This window comes from Ranitomeya imitator, chromosome 6 (genome assembly GCF_032444005.1).
Source record: "Ranitomeya imitator isolate aRanImi1 chromosome 6, aRanImi1.pri, whole genome shotgun sequence".
NCBI classification, from domain to species: Eukaryota; Metazoa; Chordata; class Amphibia; order Anura; family Dendrobatidae; genus Ranitomeya; species Ranitomeya imitator.
The window spans coordinates 29,184,552-29,203,101 of record NC_091287.1 but is presented as its reverse complement, the minus strand read 5'-3'; the positions used below and the strand labels follow the sequence as shown (position 1 = coordinate 29,203,101).

The following is an 18,550-nucleotide window of genomic DNA, read 5'->3' as shown; positions in this document are numbered from 1 at the left end:
ACAAGAGACCGCGGAATAAAGAAATCTGATGTGACTGACTGGTTGAATAAACAAGACACCTACACGCTACACAAACCTGCTAGAAAACGCTTTTTGACAAATAAAATTTACGTCTCGAACCCGTCTTAGGCCAGAGTCACACTAGAGCGTAATAAGGACGAGTGCTATGCTACAAAAAATCGCATAGCACTCAGACCAATATTAATCTATGGGGCAGCTCCCATCATCGTTTTTTTCTTGGCCGCATTATACGTGTGAGGGAAAGCGCAGCATGCTGCGATTTACACTGTACATCGGCCAAGACTCGCCAATACAAGTCTATGGGTGCGAGAAAAGCACACCACACGGACCATCAGTGTGACTTGCGAGAAATACGCACCGGTGCTCTATAGAAAAGCCGGTAACTCAGTGAGGTGTAATGTAAAATTACACTGACAGGTTACAATAGAATACATAGAATTGAAATATACACATAATATAGGTATATACACTACAGTTCAAAACTTTAGGGTCACTTAGAAATTTCCTTATTTTTTTTAAAGAAAAGCACAGTTTTTTTCCAATGAAGCTAACATTAAATGATTCACATATACACTCTATACATTGTTAATCTGGTACATGACTATTCTAGCTGCAAACGTCTGGTTTGTAATGCGATATCTTCATAGGTGTATAGAGACCCATTTCCAACAACCATCACTCCAGTGTTCTTATGGTACTTTGTGTTTGCTAACTGTGTAAGAAGGCTAATGGATGGTTAGAATACCCTTGAAAACCCTTGTGTAAGTATGCTAGCACAGCTGAAAACAGTTTGGCTGATTAGAGAAGCTAAAAACCTGACCTTCCCTTGAGCTAGTTGAAAATCTGGAGCATTACATTTGTTGGTTCTATTTAACTCTCAAAATGGCCAGAAAAAAAATAACTTTCATGTGAAACTCGACAGTCTATTCTTGTTCTTAGAAATGAAGGCTATTCCATGCGAGAAATTGCCAAGAAACTGAAGATTTCCTACAACGGTGTGTACTACTCCCTTCAGAGGAGAGCACAAACAGGCTCTAACCAGAGTAGAAAGAGAAGTGGGAGGCCCCGCTGCCCAACTGAGCAACAAGACAAGTACATTAGAGTCTGTAGTTTGAGAAATCGACGCCTCACAGGTCCTCAACTGGCAGCTTCATTAAATAGTACACGCAAAACACCAGTGTCAACGTCTACAGTGAAGAGGCGACTCCGGGATGCTGGCCTTCAGGGCAGAGTGGCAAAGAAGAAAGCCACATCCGAGACTGGCTAATAAATGGAAAAGATTAATATGGGCAAAAGAACACAGACATTGGACAGAGGAAGATTGGAAAAAAGTGTTATGGACAGACGAATCCAAGTTTGAGGTGTTTGGATCACACAGAAGAACCTTTGTGAGACGCAGAACAACTGAAAAGATGCTGAAAGAGTGCACGCCATCTGTCAAGCATGGTGGAGGTAATGTGATGGTCCGGGGTTGCTTTGGTGCTGTTAAAATGTGAGATTTGTAAAAGGTAAAAGGGATATTGAATAAGGAAGGCTATCACTCCATTTTGCAAAGCCATGCCATACCCTGTGGACAGCGCTTGATTGGAGCCAATTTCATCCTACAACAGGACAATGACCCAAAGCACACCTCCAAATTATTCAAGAACTATTTAGGGAAGAAGCCGGCAGCTGGTAGTCTATCTGTAATGGAGTGGTCAGTGCAGTCACCAGGTCTCAGCCCCATTGAGCTGTTGTGGGAGCAGCTTGACCGTATGGTGAGCAAAAAGTGTCCATCAAGCCAAACCAACTTGTTGGAGTGGCTTCTGGAAGCATGGGTGGGAAATTTCTCCAGATTACCTCAGCAAATTAACTGCTAGAATACCAAAGGTCTGCAATGCTGGAATTGCTGCAAATGGAGCATTCTGTGACGAAAGCAAAGTTTGAAGTGAGAAAATTATTATTTGAAATAAAAATCTTTTTTCGAACCTTGTCAATGTCTGGACTAGATTTTGAATTCATTTGGCAACTCACTTTATTAATAAAAGTATGAGTTATCATGGAAAACACAAAATTGTCTGAGTGACCCTAAACTTTTGAATGGTAGTGTGTATATATATATATATATATATATATATATATATATATTTTCTGTGTCTGTGAGCGTAGTGTCCAGAGGCTGGGGGCACTACCAGGAGGCCATTATACCAGGAGGCGTGGAGGGGGCCGTAGGAGGGCAACAAACCAGCAGCAGGACCGCTACCTCCGCCTTTGTGCAAGGAGGAACAGGAGGAGCACTGCCAGAGCCCTGCAAAATGACCTCCAGGCCACAAATGTGCATGTGTCTGCACAAATGGTTAGAAACCGACTCCATGAGGATGGTCTGAGTGCCCGACGTCCACAGATGGGGGTTGTGCTCATAGCCCAACACCGTGTAGGACACTTGGCATTTGCCACAGAACACCAGGATTGGCAAATTCGCCACTGGTGCCCTGTGCTCTTCACAGATGAAAGCAGGTTCACACTGAGCACGTGACAGAAGTGACAGAGTCTGGAGACACAGTGGAAAGCGATCTGCTGCCTGCAACATCCTTCAGCATGACCGGTTTGGCAGTGGGTCAGTAATGGTGTGGGGTGGCATTTCTTTGGAGGGCCGCACAGCCCTCCATGTGCTCGCCAGAGGTAGCCTGACTGCCATTAGGTACCGAGATGAGATTCTCAGGCCCCTTGTGAGACCATATGCTGGTGCGGTTGGCCCTGGGTTCCTCCTAATGCAGGACAATGCCAAACCTCATGTGTCTGAAGTGTCAGCAGTTCCTGCAAGATGAAGGCATTGAAGCTATGGACTGGCCCGCCTGCTCCCCAGACCTGAATCCGATTGAGCACATGTGGGACATCATGACTCGCACCATCCACCAACGTCACGTTGCACCACAGACTGTCCAGGAGTTGGCGGATGCTTTAGTCCAGGTCTAGGAAGAGATCCCTCAGGAGACCATCCACCGCCTCATCAGGAGCATGCCTAGGCGTTGTACAGTAGGGAGGTCATACAGGCACGTAGAGGCCACACACAATACTGAGCATCATTTCCTTGTCATGAGGCATTTCCACTGAAGTTGGATCAGCTTGTAATTTGATTTTCCACTTTGGTTTTAAGCATCATTCCAACTCCAGACCTCCGTGGGATATTAGTTATGATTTACGTTGATAATTAGGTTTGATTGTTCTCAACACATTCCACGATGTAATAAATAAAGATTTACAGCTGGAATATCTCATTCAGTGGTATCTAGGATGTGGGATTTTAGTGCTCCCTTTACTTTTTTGAGGAGTGTATTTTTTGTTTGTTTTTTGATATTCATTTTGATTTACATTGATAACTTACGTTTTATTGCTATGAACACATTCCACTATGCAATGAATAAAAATTTGCAACTGGAATATTTAATTCAGAGATATCAAAGATGTGGTATTTTAGTGTTCCCTTCATTTTTTTGAGCAGTGTGTGTATATATATATATATATATATATATACACACAGGGTGGGCCATTTATATGGATACACCTAAATAAAATGGGAATGGTTGGTGATATCAACTTCCTGTTTGTGGCACATTAGTATATGGGAGGGGGGAAACTTTTCAAGATAGGTGGTGACTATGGCGGCCATTTTGAAGTCAGACATTTTGGATCCAACTTTATTTTTCCAATAGGAAGAGGGTCACGTGACACATCAAACTTATTGAGAATTTCACAAGAAAGTTTATGACCGCTAATAAAATGTGTTCAAAGTGCTGCCCATTGTGTTGGATTGACACACTGATAGCAACAACACAGAAGAAATGCTAGCACAGGCTTCCAGTATCCGTTGTTTCAGATGCTGCACATCTTGTATTTTCACAGCATAGACAATTGCCTTCAGATGACCCCAAAGATAAAAGTCTAAGGTGGTCAGATCAGGAGACATTGGTGGCCATTCAACTGGCCCACGACAACCAACCCACTTTCCAGGAAACTGTTCATGAAGGAATGCTCGAACCTGACACCCATAATGTGGTTGCACACCATCTTGGAGGAATAAATGAAAAGCTGCCTGCGCAGCCTCCCCGCCTGACCGGACATGAACTCATTAGCGTGGGAAAGTTTTTGAACATTTTCCTACGCTGTCAAGTTCACCTTAGGCCAGACGGGGCCGACTACCGCTGATGTCACTGAACTCATCAAGAGAATGCCAAGAGTGTGCAAAGCAGTCATCAAAGCAAAAGGTGGCTACTTTGAAGAACCTAGAGTATAAGACATAATTTCAGTTGTTTCACAATTTTTTTGTTAAGTATATAATTCCACATGTGTTAATTCATAGTTTTGATGCCTTCAGTGTGAATGTACAATATTCATAGTCATGAAAATACAGAAAAATCTTTAAATGAGGTGTGTCAAAACTTTTGGTCTGCACTGTATATATTTGTGTGTTTTCATGAATGTTTGAGACCATGGATCCATTCTATGTCCATTTTGCAAGCCGGCGAGACAATCTCACCATACGAATGTTATATGGATACTTTGATAAGAAAAAAATCGCATACTCGCATTGCACATGGATGACATACGGATCACTGTTCGGGAACATTTCTGCAAATATCGGCCATGAAAAACGGACCAATTTTTATATGTTATGTGTGACTGCAGCCTTACAAAGAGCGTGGCTAAAGCTTGATTCTAGTAAAGTGTAGACGCTCAGATTCTAGGTGTGGAAATGATACAGAGAATTGATCGATTATATTTTTCTTGGTGATCAAATAATCAAAAGGTTAAATCTATTGCAAAAAATGTTGCAAATCACACTAAACTCAAAATACAAGGAACATCCGGGGACATTTCCTGAATAGTTCCCTTTCCCAGCATACCAAACATATTTTGTAAAAGTATTATGGAACAGATGGAGAAGAGCAACACATGACTGCAGGATCAGACTACACAAGGTTTGTTTGTAGTCTGTAACCATGGAGACACATAAGTCTGCAAAGAAGCTGCATACACAAGTAGGCGGCAGTTAAAGAAGTGTTTTTTTTTAAAGCAGATTATTATTATTATTATTTTAGCTGACATAGAACAAAAAAAAGTTTTTTTGCAATTCCCCCATACACTAAAAGGAGAAAATATTTAAATTCTAGATTCATTCACGAGGATGTTTGAGAGAAAAATGGAGAAGAGCATTCCAGACAAAGATAACAGTGTTTGGTAGAAAGGTTTCGTAAATTAAAGTCTTTTTGCCTCGGTGGGATATCGTGCAGCCGGTCAGCCAGTCCCTCATGTACGCTCGGTTGTCTTTCTGTTGCTGCCAGGACAAGGATTTCACAATTGGTAATGAAGGAGCAGATGAAGAATCAGCCCAAGACGTCTGGAACTTGTGCCAAGTGTTTGCTGCAATTAGACACCTTTCAGTTTTATATCTTTCTGCCTGTGGCACATAAAACCGTAATAACATAATGATACAAGCACATCCACACCTTTAATACTTTGCAGAGACCGTATTAGACAAAGTGGCGCTCCGGGCCAAAGTTTAGAGTATGGCCCCAAATGCTCCCATATTGCACAATCACACACACATTGCGGTTGTATTTACATGCGCTGATCTCAGGCTGATAACCAAGTGCAATCGCCAATACTGAAGTCATTCGGGGTTTGTTTCCGGCCTCTTTACACCGACTGTCAATGAATGATGGGGAAGGAACGATCACTAATAGATCAATGTGTACAGTATCATGTTATCGGCAGCACATTGCCCCATGCAAACTGAGGAACAATGTATATACAGTATGTTACAGTGATACACACTGTCACTTATGATACACACAGAGCACATACACACATGTATACACAGAGCACGTACATACATGTAAACAGAGCACATACATACATGTTTACAGAGCACATACATACATGTATACACAGAGCACATACATACATATATAAAGAATGAATGGTGGGGACAGAACAATTACTAATAGATCAGTGTGTACAGTATCATGTTATCAGCAGCACATTGCCCCATGCAAACTGAGGAACAATGTATGCATGTTACAGTGACACACACTGTCACTTATGATACACACAGAGCACATACATACACAGGTATTCACAGAGCACATACATACATGTATACAGAGCACATACATTAATGTATACAGAGCACATACATACATGTATTCAGAACACATACATACATACATGTATACTGAGCACATACACACAGGTATACATAGAGCACATACATACATGCATACAGAGCACATACATACATGTATACAGAGCACATACATACATGTATACAGAGCACATACATGTATTCAGAACACATACATACATACATACATGTATACAGAGCACATACACACAGGTATACACAGAGCACATACACACATGTATACAGAGCACATACATACATGTATACAGAGCACATACATACATGTATACAGAGCACATACATACATGTATACTGAGCACATACACACAGGTATACATAGAGCACATACATACATGTATACAGAGCACATACATACATGTATACAGAGCACATACATACATGTATACAGAGCACATACATACATACATGTATACAGAGCACATACACACAGGTATACACAGAGCACATACATACATGTATACAGAGCACATACACACAGGTATACACAGAGCACATACATACATGTATACAGAGCACATACACACAGGTATACACAGAGCACATACATACATGTATACAGAGCACAAATAATTACCTTAAAAATACCGCGCTATAGGCTGTATATATATGTATAAAAACCTCTTACCATGTGCTGTATGAGGCAGGACACTCGGCTATTCCTGGTAGATGTCGAGGGGATATGCGGTACTGGCCGTGTTGAAATGGCAGTGGGGAAAGCACAACACATGTGCTGGTGGTAACCGGAGGGTAGGCACTGCTAGACGCTCGGACTATGCCGGTGTTGCGTGCCGCTAATAAGTGCAGAGCCAGGGAATGTCCTGGCCGGAGGCATCCCTGGTTGCACTTAGAAACAAAGATTCTACCAGGAATAGCCGAGTGTCCTGCCTCATACAGCACATGGTAAGAGGCATACTATAATAATTTTGTTTTTACGGCCGCCGTGCCTGTTGATATTACTCCTATTGTAGGAGTGGGGATCTCACTGGCATAGTGCTTCTACTGCTATCGCCAGAGGGATAGCTTATTGTCCTGCGGTGCATTCTACACATTGCCCATAGGGGATTATTTTGGTTGTTGCTTTCCATTGCTATATTTAGGTTTATTGTACCCCTGCCATAGGGGCTAATCATCTTTATCTTCCCAGCACGGTTCTTGTTTTCAGTGTGTCTACATTTATGTTTTTATACATATATATACAGTCTATAGCGCGGTATTTTTAAGGTAATTATTTGTGTTCAATTTATTAACAGAGGTCAGCACAACCTCTGTTTAAATACCAGCTGCTTTTTTATACAACCCCCCCTTTTTCTCTTTTTATATATGTGCAGCGCCAGTGTGGTTATCGGTTTAATGTATACAGAGCACATACATACATATATAAAGAGTGAATGGTGGGCACAGAACAATCACTAATAGATCAGTGTGTACAGTATCATGTTATCAGCAGCACATCGCCCCATGCAAACTGAGGAATTATGTATGCATGTTACAGTGATACACACTGTCACTTATGGTACACACAGAGCACATACACACATGTATACAGAGCACATACATACATGTATTCAGAACACATACATACATGTATACAGAGCACATACACACAGGTATACACAGAGCACATACATACATGTATACTCGTACAGAGCACATACATACATGTATACAGAGCACATACATACATGTATACAGAACACATTCATACATACATGTTTACAGAGCACATACACACAGGTATACATAGAGCACATACATACATGTAAACAGAGCACATACATACATATATAAAGAGTGAATGGTGGGGACAGAACAATTACTAATAGATCAATGTGTACAGTATCATGTTATCAGCAGCACATCGCCCCATGCAAACTGAGGAACAATGTATGTATGTTACAGTGATACACACAGAGCACATACATGCACAGGTATACACAGAGCACATACATACACAGGTATACACAGAGCACATACATACACAGGTATACACAGAGCACATACATACACAGGTATACACAGAGCACATACATACAGATATACAGAGCACATACATACATGTATACAGAGCACATACATACATGTATATAGAGCACATACACAGACAGGTATACACAGAGAACAAAGATACATGTATACAGAGCACATACATACATGTATACAGAGCACTTACATACATGTATACAGAGCACATACACACACAGGAATACATAGAGCACATACATGTATACAGAGCACATACACACACAGGTATACAAAGAGCACATACATAAATACATACATACATACATACATGTATATAGAGCACATACACACAGGTATACACAGAGCACATACACACACAGGTATACACAGAACACATACATAAAGTTCATGTATACAGAGAACATACAAACATGTATACAGAGCACATACATTATATGTCACAATACACACACACCACCAAGAGTCCACACATTCTAGGCTAAGCCACATACAGAAAGATAGACACACGTCCATTCACATCATTTGACTGTCTGTCTCACACAGGACGGATCCTCCAGAGAGAGACGCTCTTTGTAACCACTTATACTCTGGACAAGAGATGAAGATTCTGAGCACAGGACTTCTTGTATTAAAAATGACCTAAGAATGTTTAATAAAATAGGTTTTACAAGTCAGTAAGAAGATCGTTTTCATAGGATCAGCTACTTAAATTATTTTAAATTTAAATTATTAAGCACCATAATGGTGTCCCAAAATCCCTATGACAACACTTCCTGCCCTGTATTGTTATTGGGTCACTAATGGAAATGTTAAACTTCATGCTGTGCAAATTCTGCTTGATAACGGTCTACAAATTTAGGAATTAAGGTGATACCCTAACCCTAATTAAATTTTAGAAATATGACTTTTTTTAGTTTGTTAGCAAACCCATTATGAACATCTGAAGAATTAAGGGTATGTGCACACGATCAGCAAATGCTGCAGGTTGGACGCTGTGTACTTATGCAGGGTCCAACCCGCAGCGTCCAGCTGTTACAGCATAGTAGATAGTATTTCAAGAAATCCTATGTCCACTATGCATCCAGAGACCCCTGCACCTCACCTGAGGAGACGGACATGCGGCGCGTTTCTCCAGACCGCAGCATGTCTATTTATCTTGTGGAGAAATTTCACCTGTACAATGGATTGGACGTTGTGAATCTGCACAGTTCAGTGCGGATTCATATACCCCAATGCTGCATCCAACATGCTGCCACTCTCGGTTCGTGTGCGCCCAGCGCCAGCCTGCAGGGGGCACCGTGCTGCCATTATTATCCTATTATAAGGATTTTAACCCCTTCACTCCTGGGCAATTTTCCATTTTTGTTTTTTCCTCCCCTTCTTCCACGAGCCATAACTTTTTTCATTTTCTAGCCATATAGCTGTATGAGGACTTGTTTTTTTGCGAGACAAGTTGTACTTTTGAATGACAACATCGATTTTACCACATAGTGTACCGGAAAACAATTCCAAGTGCATTGAAATTGCCAAAAAAAAGGTGCAATTTCACAAAAAAGAAATTTTTTAACCATTTTTTTTATTTATCTGAGAGGCGAAAAAAAATTCAGAAATGTGTAAAATGTGTTACCTGCTCTAAGTTCCAAGCTGCGGGGGTCCCAAAGGTGCCTGCACTGGCTTTTATTCAGGTGCCATATTAAACTAGATGGGTATTTCCTGAAAGAACTCAAGAGAGGCCTGGATGTCTTCCTGGAGCAGAACAATATTGTATCATACAATTATTAGGTTCTGTAGAAGGACGTAGATCTGGGTACTTATTATGATGGAATATAGGCTGAACTGGATGGACAAATGTCTTTTTTCGGCCTTACTAACTATGTTACTATGTTACTATGTTACTATAGTGCTTTGGAATGGTGCCCGGGCTGCCTCTGCAAGACTTTCACACTTGGGTGCCCTTCAGGCGCTGGTTTGGTGGGCGGGGCCCCTCAGGGGCCTATTTGGGTCCGATTTGGTGGGCGGGGACACTCTGGGTCCGATTTGGTGGGCGGGGCACCATAGGAACCGATTTGGTGGGTGGGGCTACTCTGGGTCCGATTTGGTGGGCGGGGCCACTCTGGGTCCGATTTGGTGGGCGGGGCCACTCTGGGTCCGATTTGGTGGGCGGGGCACCATAGGAACCGATTTGGTGGGCGGGGCCACTCTGGGTCCGACTTGGTGGGCGGGGCCACTCGGGTCCAATTTGGTGGGCGGGGCCACTCGGGGTCCGATTTGGTGGGCGGGGCTCCTGGGGGTCTGATTTGTCGGGCGGGGTCCCTCGGGGTCCGATTTGTGGGTGGGGCCCCTCGGGGTCCGATATGCAGGCGGAGCCCCTGGGGGTCCGATTTGGTGAGCGGGGCCACTCTGGGTCCGATTTGGTGGGCGGGGCCACTCTGGGTCCGATTTGGTGGACGCGGCCACTCTGGGTCCGATTTGGTGGGCGGGGCCACTCTGGGTCCGATTTGGTGGGCGGGGCAACTCTGGGTCCAATTTGGTGGGTGGGGCCACTCTGGGTTCGATTTGGTGGGCGGGGTCACTCGGGGTCCGATTTGGGGGCGCTCTTACTTTTGCACACATGGGACCTGGGTGCACTTACTTTTCACCCACGGGACCAGGGGTGCACTTAGTTTTCACACACAGGACCGGGGGTGCACTTACTTTTCACCCACGGGACCGGGGGTGCACTTACTTTCCACACACGTGATCGGGGGTGCACTTACTTTTCACATATGGCAGCGGGGTGCACTTACTTTTCACCCACGGGACCGGGGATGCACTTACTTTTCACCCACGGGACCGGGGGTGCACTTACTTTTCACCCACGGGACCGGGGGTGCACTTACTTTTCACCCACGGGACTGATGGTGCACTTACTTTTCACACACGGGAACGGGGGTGCACTTACTTTTCACACCAGGACCGGGGGTGCACTTACTTTTCACCCACGGGACCGGGGGTGCACTTACTTTTCACACACGGGACCGGGGGTGCACTTACTTTCCACACACGGGATCGGGGGTGCACTTACTTTTCACATATGGCAGCGGGGGTGCACTTACTTTTCACCCACGGGACTGGGGATGCACTTACTTTTCACCCACGGGATCGGGGATGCACTTACTTTTCACCCACGGGACCGAGGGTGCACTTACTTTTCACCCACGGGATCGGGGGTGCACTTACTTTTCACCCACGGGACCGATGGTGCACTTACTTTTCACACCAGGACCGGGGGTGCACTTACTTTTCACACACGGGAACGGGGGTGCACTTACTTTTCACACACGGGAACGGGGATGCACTTACTTTTCACACACGGGACCGCGGGTGCACTTACTTTTCACACACGGGACCGGGGGTGCACTTACTTTTCACCCACGGGACCGGGGGTGCGCTTACTTTTCATACCCGGAACCGGGGGTGCACTTACTTTTCACACACGGGACCGGGGGTGCACTTACTTTTCACACACGGGACCGGGGTGCACTTACTTTTCACCCACGGGACCGAGGGTGCACTTACTTTTCACACATGGGACCCGGGGTGCACTTACTTTTCACAAACGGGATCGGGGGTGCACTTACTTTTCACATATGGCAGCGGGGGTTCACTTACTTTTCACTCACGGGACCGGGGGTGCACTTACTTTTCACCCAAGGGACCGAGGGTGCACTTACTTTTCACCCACAGCACCTGGGGTGCACTTACTTTTCACCCACGGGACCGGGGGTGCACTTACTTTTCACCCACGGGACCGGGGGTGCACTTACTTTTCACCCACGGGACCTGGGTGCACTTACTTTTCACCCACGGGACTGAGGGTGCACTTACTTTTCACACACGGGATCGGGGGTGCACTTACTTTTTACATATGGCAGCGGGGGTGCACTTACTTTTCACTCACGGGACCGGGGGTGCACTTACTTTTCACCAAAGGGACCGAGGGTGTGCTTACTTTTCATCCACGGGATCGGGGGTGCACTTACTTTTCACACCCGGGACCTGGGGTTTACTTACTTTTGACCCACGGGACACCCGGGGCGCACTTACTTTTGCACACCCGGGGCCGGGGGCGCACTTACTTTTGCACACCGGGGGCGCACTTACTTTTGCAAATTCGGTGGCGGGGTGCACTTACTTTTCACCCACGGGACCGGGGGTGCACTTACTTTTCACACCAGGATCGGGGGTGCACTTACTTTTCACACACGGGAACAGGGGTGCACTTACTTTTAATACACGGGACCGAGGGTGCACTTTCTTTTCACACACGGGATCGGGGGTGCACTTACTTTTCACACGGGATCGGGGGTGCACTTACTTTTCACATATGGCAGCAGGGGTGCACTTACTTTCCACTCACGGGACCGGGGGTGCACTTACTTTTCACCCAATGGACCGAGGGTGCACTTACTTTTAATCCACGGGATCAGGGGTGTACTTACTTTTCACACCCGGGACCTGGGGTGCACTTACTTTTGACCCACGGGACTGGGGGTGCACTTACTTTTGCACACCCGGGGCGCATTTACTTTTGCACACCCGGGGCCGGGGGCGCACTTACTTTTGCACACCCGGGGCCGGGGGCGCACTTACTTTTGCACATTCGGTGGCGGGGTGCACTTACTTTTCACCCTCGGGAACGGGGGTGCATTTACTTTTCACACCAGGACCGGGGGTGCACTTACTTTTCACACACGGGACCGGGGGTGCACTTACTTTTCACAAACGGGACCGGGGGTGCACTTACTTTTCACTCACAGGATCGGGGGTGCACTTACTTTTCACACCCGGGACCGGGGGTGCACTTACTTTTCACCCACGGGACCAGGAGTGCACTTACTTTTCACACACGGGACCGGAGGTGCACTTACTTTTCACACACGGGACTGGGGGTGCACTTACTTTTCACACACAGGACCGGGGGTGCACTTACTTTTCAAACACGGGATCGGGGGTGCACTTACTTTTCACACACGTGACCGGGATGCACTTACTTTTCACCCACAGGACCGAGGGTGCACTTACTTTTCACCCACAGGACCTGGGGTGCGCTTACTTTTCACACTCGGGACTGGGGGTGCACTTACTTTTCACCCATGGGACCTGGGGTGCACTTACTTTTCACACACGGGACTGGGGGTGCACTTACTTTTCACCCATGGGACCTGGGGTGCACTTACTTTTCACACCCGGGACCAGGGTGCACTTACTTTTCACCCACGAGACTGGGGGTGCACTTACTTTTCACACACGGGACCGGGGGTGCACTTACTTTTCACACACGGGGCTGCGGGGGCACTTACTTTTGCACACCTGAGGCGCACTTACTTTTGCACACCCAGGGCCGGGGGAGCACTTACTTTTTACACACGGGACCGGGGTGCACTTACTTTTCACCCATGGGACTGGGGGTGCACTTACTTTTCACCCACGAGACTGGGGGTGCACTTACTTTTCACACACGGGACCGGGGGTGCACTTACTTTTACACACTTGGGGTGGGGGTGCAATTACTTTTGCACACATGGGGTGGGGGTGAACTTAGTTTTGCATACACAAGGGGTGCACTTACTTTTGCACACATGGGGCAGGGGTGCACTTACTTTTGCACATCCGGGGCCGGGGGCGCACTTACTTTTGCACACACGGGGGCGGGGGTGCACTTACTTTTGCACACACGGGGGCGGGGGTGCACTTACTTTTGCACACATGGGGGCGGGGGTGCAATTACTTTTGCACACATGGGGTGGGGGTGAACTTAGTTTTGCATACACAAGGGGTGCACTTACTTTTGCACACACGGGGGCGGGGGTGCACTTACTTTTGCACACACAGGGCGGGGGTGCAATTACTTTTGCACACATGGGGTGGGGGTGAACTTAGTTTTGCATACACAAGGGGTGCACTTACTTTTGCACACATGGGGCAGGGGTGCACTTACTTTTGCACATACGGGGCGGGGGTGCACTTACCCTCTGGGTTCGATTTGGTGGGCGGGGCACCTCAGGGACCGATTTGGTGGGCGGGTCACTTTAAGAGCTGATATTATCTGGCAAACCTGTGTCCTAGTTGGGTCATGTAGAGTTCGTAGGCGTTGGCATAGTAACTGGGTCTGACTTCGCATATCAATGAGTTAATCAGCCAGGTGGCAGTTGGGCTGATTTCTGAGGCAATTTCAAAATAACTGCCATTATAAGCTTGTGGCAAAATTTCCCCATTGAAATGCATTGAGACAAAATTTTCAAACGCCAATTGCGCCAAAACTACAAATCCGATCGACACGAAAAATACTTAGCACACCTCCCAGGAACGCTGGCTTCGAAATGACACCTCACTGGAGTCTGTGCGTGCAGCGGTTCGGGCCGCATTAATTGCGGACTGAATAATAATAAGGCCGGCGTCACACTTGCGAGTTTTACGGACGTAAGAGCGCAGAAACTACGTCCGTAAAACTCGCAAAAAATACGGCACAATTATTCTCTATGCCTCTGCTCCTATCTGCCGTATTTTACTGATCAGTATTATACGGCTTTCTATGGCCGTACAAAATCGCAGCATGCTGCGTTTGTCACCGTACTGCGCAAGAAATACGCCAATGAAAGTCTATGGAAGCGTGAAAAATACGGACAAGCAGTACACACGGACAAGCAGTGTGACTTGCGAGAAATACGCAGCGCTGTTAGAGAGAAAAGCCGGCAATTCAGTGCGGTGTACAGTAAAATCACACTGACAGCTTACAGTCCAATAGGTAGAATAAATGTGTACACATAGAATAGGTATATATATATATATATATATATATGTCAGTGAGACACATATATGTATATATTAATATTTATTCCAGCGCTATACAGCTTGAAAGCCGGTAATTCAATTACCGGCTTTTTCTTTCTCCTTCCTAAAACCCGACATGATTTGAGACATGGTTTACATACAGTAAACCATGTCTTCTCTCCATTTTTTTTGCAGATTCCACACTACTAATGTCAGCAGTGTGTATCTGCAAAAATTGGCCGTTCTAGCTCTTAAAATAAAGGGTTAAATTGCGGAAAAAATTGGCGTGGGCTCCCGCGCAATTTTCTCCGCCAGAGTAGTAAAGCCAGTGACTGAGGGCAGATATTAATAGCCTGGAGAGGGTCCATGGTTATTGGCCCCCCCCTGGCTAAAAATATCTGCCCCCAGCCACCCCAGAAAAGGCACATCTGGAAGATGCGCCTATTCTGGCACTTGGCCACTCTCTTCCCATTCCCGTGTAGCGGTGGGATATGGGGTAATGAAGGGTTAATGTCACCTTGCTATTGTAAGGTGACATTAAGCCTAATTAATAATGGAGAGGCGTCAATTATGACACCTATCCATTATTAATCCAATTGCAGTAAAGGGTTAAATAAAACACAAACACGTTATTTAAAATTATTTTAATGAAATAAAAACAATGGTTGTTGGAGTATTTTATTGTACGCCCAATCCAGTCACTGAAGACCCTCGTTCTGTGAAAGAAAAAACATAATAAACCAACAATATACTTACCCTCCGCAGATCTGTAACGTCCAACGATGTAAATCCTTCTGAAGGGGTTAAAACATTTTGCAGCAAGGAGCTTTGCTAATGCAATGCTACTCCTCGCTGCAAAACCCCGGGGAATGAGTCTAAATATAGATCAATGAGCTATATTTAGCTTCATTTGCGGTGAGGCGCCCTCTGCTGGATGTTCATAGATCGTGGGAACTTACCTAGAAAGCTCCCAGGCTTTCCTACGTACCCTAACAAAGGAATCACAAATGACCATGAGTGCCCCTTTCACTGCATTAGTTGATCACTTCACCTTCAGCATGCTGGGACTTGTAGTTAGGCCAGTCTCACACGTCCAGATAATTCGGGTACCGGAAAAATCGGTACCGGAATTATCCGTGTCCGTGTGCCGGTGCGTTTCTGTGGCACATCAGTGTGGCACACGTGCGGCACACGTGTGCCACCCATGTGCCCACTGGGTACCACACGCACCGTGCAGGAGACAGCGCTAAAGTTTAGCGCTGACCCCTGCATCTGGTGCTGAAGCCGCGATTCATATCTTCCCTGCAGCAGCGTTTGCTGTAGAGAAGATATGAATAATCGTGTTTAAAGGGACTCTGTCACCTGAATTTGGCGGGACTGGTTTTGGGTCATATGGGCGGAGTTTTCTGGTGTTTGATTCACCCTTTCCTTACCCGCTGGCTGCATGCTGGGTGCAATATTGGATTGAAGTTCATTCTCTGTCCTCCATAGTACATGCCTGCGCAAAACAATCTTGCCTTGTGCAGGCGTGTACTACGGAGGACAGAGAATGAACTTCAATCCAATATTGCAGCCAGCATGCAGCCAGTGGGTAAGGAAAGGGTGAATCAAACACCAGAAAACTCCGCCCATATGACCCAAAACCAGTCCCGCCAAATTCAGGTGACAGGTTCCCTTTAATATCAAGATCCTCCCTATGGGAGGTGGAGCCGCATATTCATGATTGTAATGGGCGGCACCACGTGACCGCTCACACAGGAGAAGGTGCGGCCAGGACAGGAAGCAGCGCCAGCCAGCGAGGGAGCCGGGTGAGTATTTTAATAACAGCGGAGGGGGTAGGAGTGGGGTGGGGACCTGGATCTTGATTTTAAACACGATTATTCATATCTTCTCTACAGCAAACGCTGCTGCATGGAAGATATGAATCGCGGCTTCAGCACCAGTGGGGGGGGGCAGCGCTTACAGTAGCGCTGTCTCCTGCATGGCACACGGACTGCACACGGACAACGTCCGTGTGCGGTACGTGTTTTACACGGACCCATTGACTTTAATGGGTCCGTGTAATCCATGCGCTCCCACAAACACTGACATGTCTCCGTGTTTGGCACACGGAGACACTGTCCGCAAAAAATCAATGACATATGCACAGATGCATTGATTTCACTGTGTCTACGTGTGTAAGTGGCTCCGGTACGTGAGGAAACTGTCACCTCACGTACCGGAGACACTGACGTGTGAAACCGGCCTTACACAACAGTATGTTCTATTTTATTCATATCTCCAAGCTGTTGCAGAACTACAAATCCAAGTATAAAAGGATGAAGTCTTGATGGATAGATCAATTGTTAGACGTATTATAGTAAGGATCTAGCGGTGGTCTTCCCACTGTACCCCTCCCAGGATATCCTGATAGCTGCATGCTGGGAGTTGTAGTTTCTTAACATCCTATAAAGCAACAAAGCTCTATTTAACAAATAAATATCAGGACAGAGGTCACAGATCTGATATTTTCAACCATTGATCCTCAAAAAAAGAACATGCTGCAACATGTATTTCCCGCTAATTTATTGTATTCCAAGGTAAACTGTGGGGGAAAGGAAGGGGGAACTATAAGACCCAGCATATCCAGCAGAGAAGCATATTGGGACTGCTGATTCTGCAAGGTCCGCACAGACTTTGCTTCTTTGTTTAATCAAAATGAAAAAATAAATACTACAACACAAAGAGATAGACTGTATCAACCTCCTCCCCATTCTCAAACATTTCTAAGTTAGGGAAAAGTTACAAAACTGGTAATAAAGTTGTAAGTTTACTTACCTGAATTTCACCAGTCTCTCCCCCAGAGCAGCCAGGAGGACCCCAATTACAGCCAGTTTTAGCAGAGCCCCCATAGCTGCAGAGATTTCACTGGCAGTAACCTGTGTCCTGGACTGCAGGTAGGAGTGAGAGCAGTTATCTGTAACACACCGACTGGGTGCTGCTGCTGCTGGACTCTGTCCAGTGTGTGATCTGCGCATGCGTGCAATGCCAGAAGCCTTCCCCCAACTCTGAGACCAAACTTTGCCCAAAGTTCCTAAACTTATTTTCTGTTGCATAATTGGAGAAGAGGCAAACAGCAGTGACCCTATAACCATGATCAAATATGGAAATTATTCATAGAGGGTGATAATGTAAGGGACACAAGGAGCTGTCCATAAATGTTACTTGTTATGTCTTTATAAGTGTCCATGTTGTGCATTTCCCTGCTATGTATAATTACTGTTATAGTTGTAGGGAAAGCGTAGTACCCTAATTTGGCCACTAGATAGGGGTGCAGAGTTATGCAGCTCGTAAATAGTTAAGTGGGAGGAGCTAATGGCAGTTAAAGGGAACCTGTCACCTGAATTTGGCGGGACTGGTTTTGGGTCATATGGGCGGAGTTTTCGGATGTTTGATTCACCCTTTCCTTACCCGCTGGCTGCATGCTGGCTGCAATATTGGATTGAAGTTCATTCTCTGTCCTCCGTAGTACCTGCCTGCGAAAGGCAATCTTGCCTTATGCAGGCGTGT

General features: G+C 45.8%; 1 protein-coding gene across 2 annotated transcripts in view; it reads right to left on the bottom strand.

Annotated features, from left to right (window-relative positions):
• LOC138641748 (serum paraoxonase/arylesterase 2-like) overlaps window positions 1-18,046 on the bottom strand; it is a 112,076-nt gene extending 94,030 nt beyond the window's left edge. For both annotated transcript variants that reach the window (XM_069729377.1, XM_069729376.1), the window contains exon 1: window positions 17,819-18,046. In XM_069729377.1, coding sequence (XP_069585478.1) covers window positions 17,819-18,018 — 200 coding nt within the window. In that variant the 5' untranslated portion in view covers window positions 18,019-18,046. The remainder of the gene's footprint in view (window positions 1-17,818) is intronic.
• Between the last annotated feature and the right edge of the window lie 504 nt (window positions 18,047-18,550).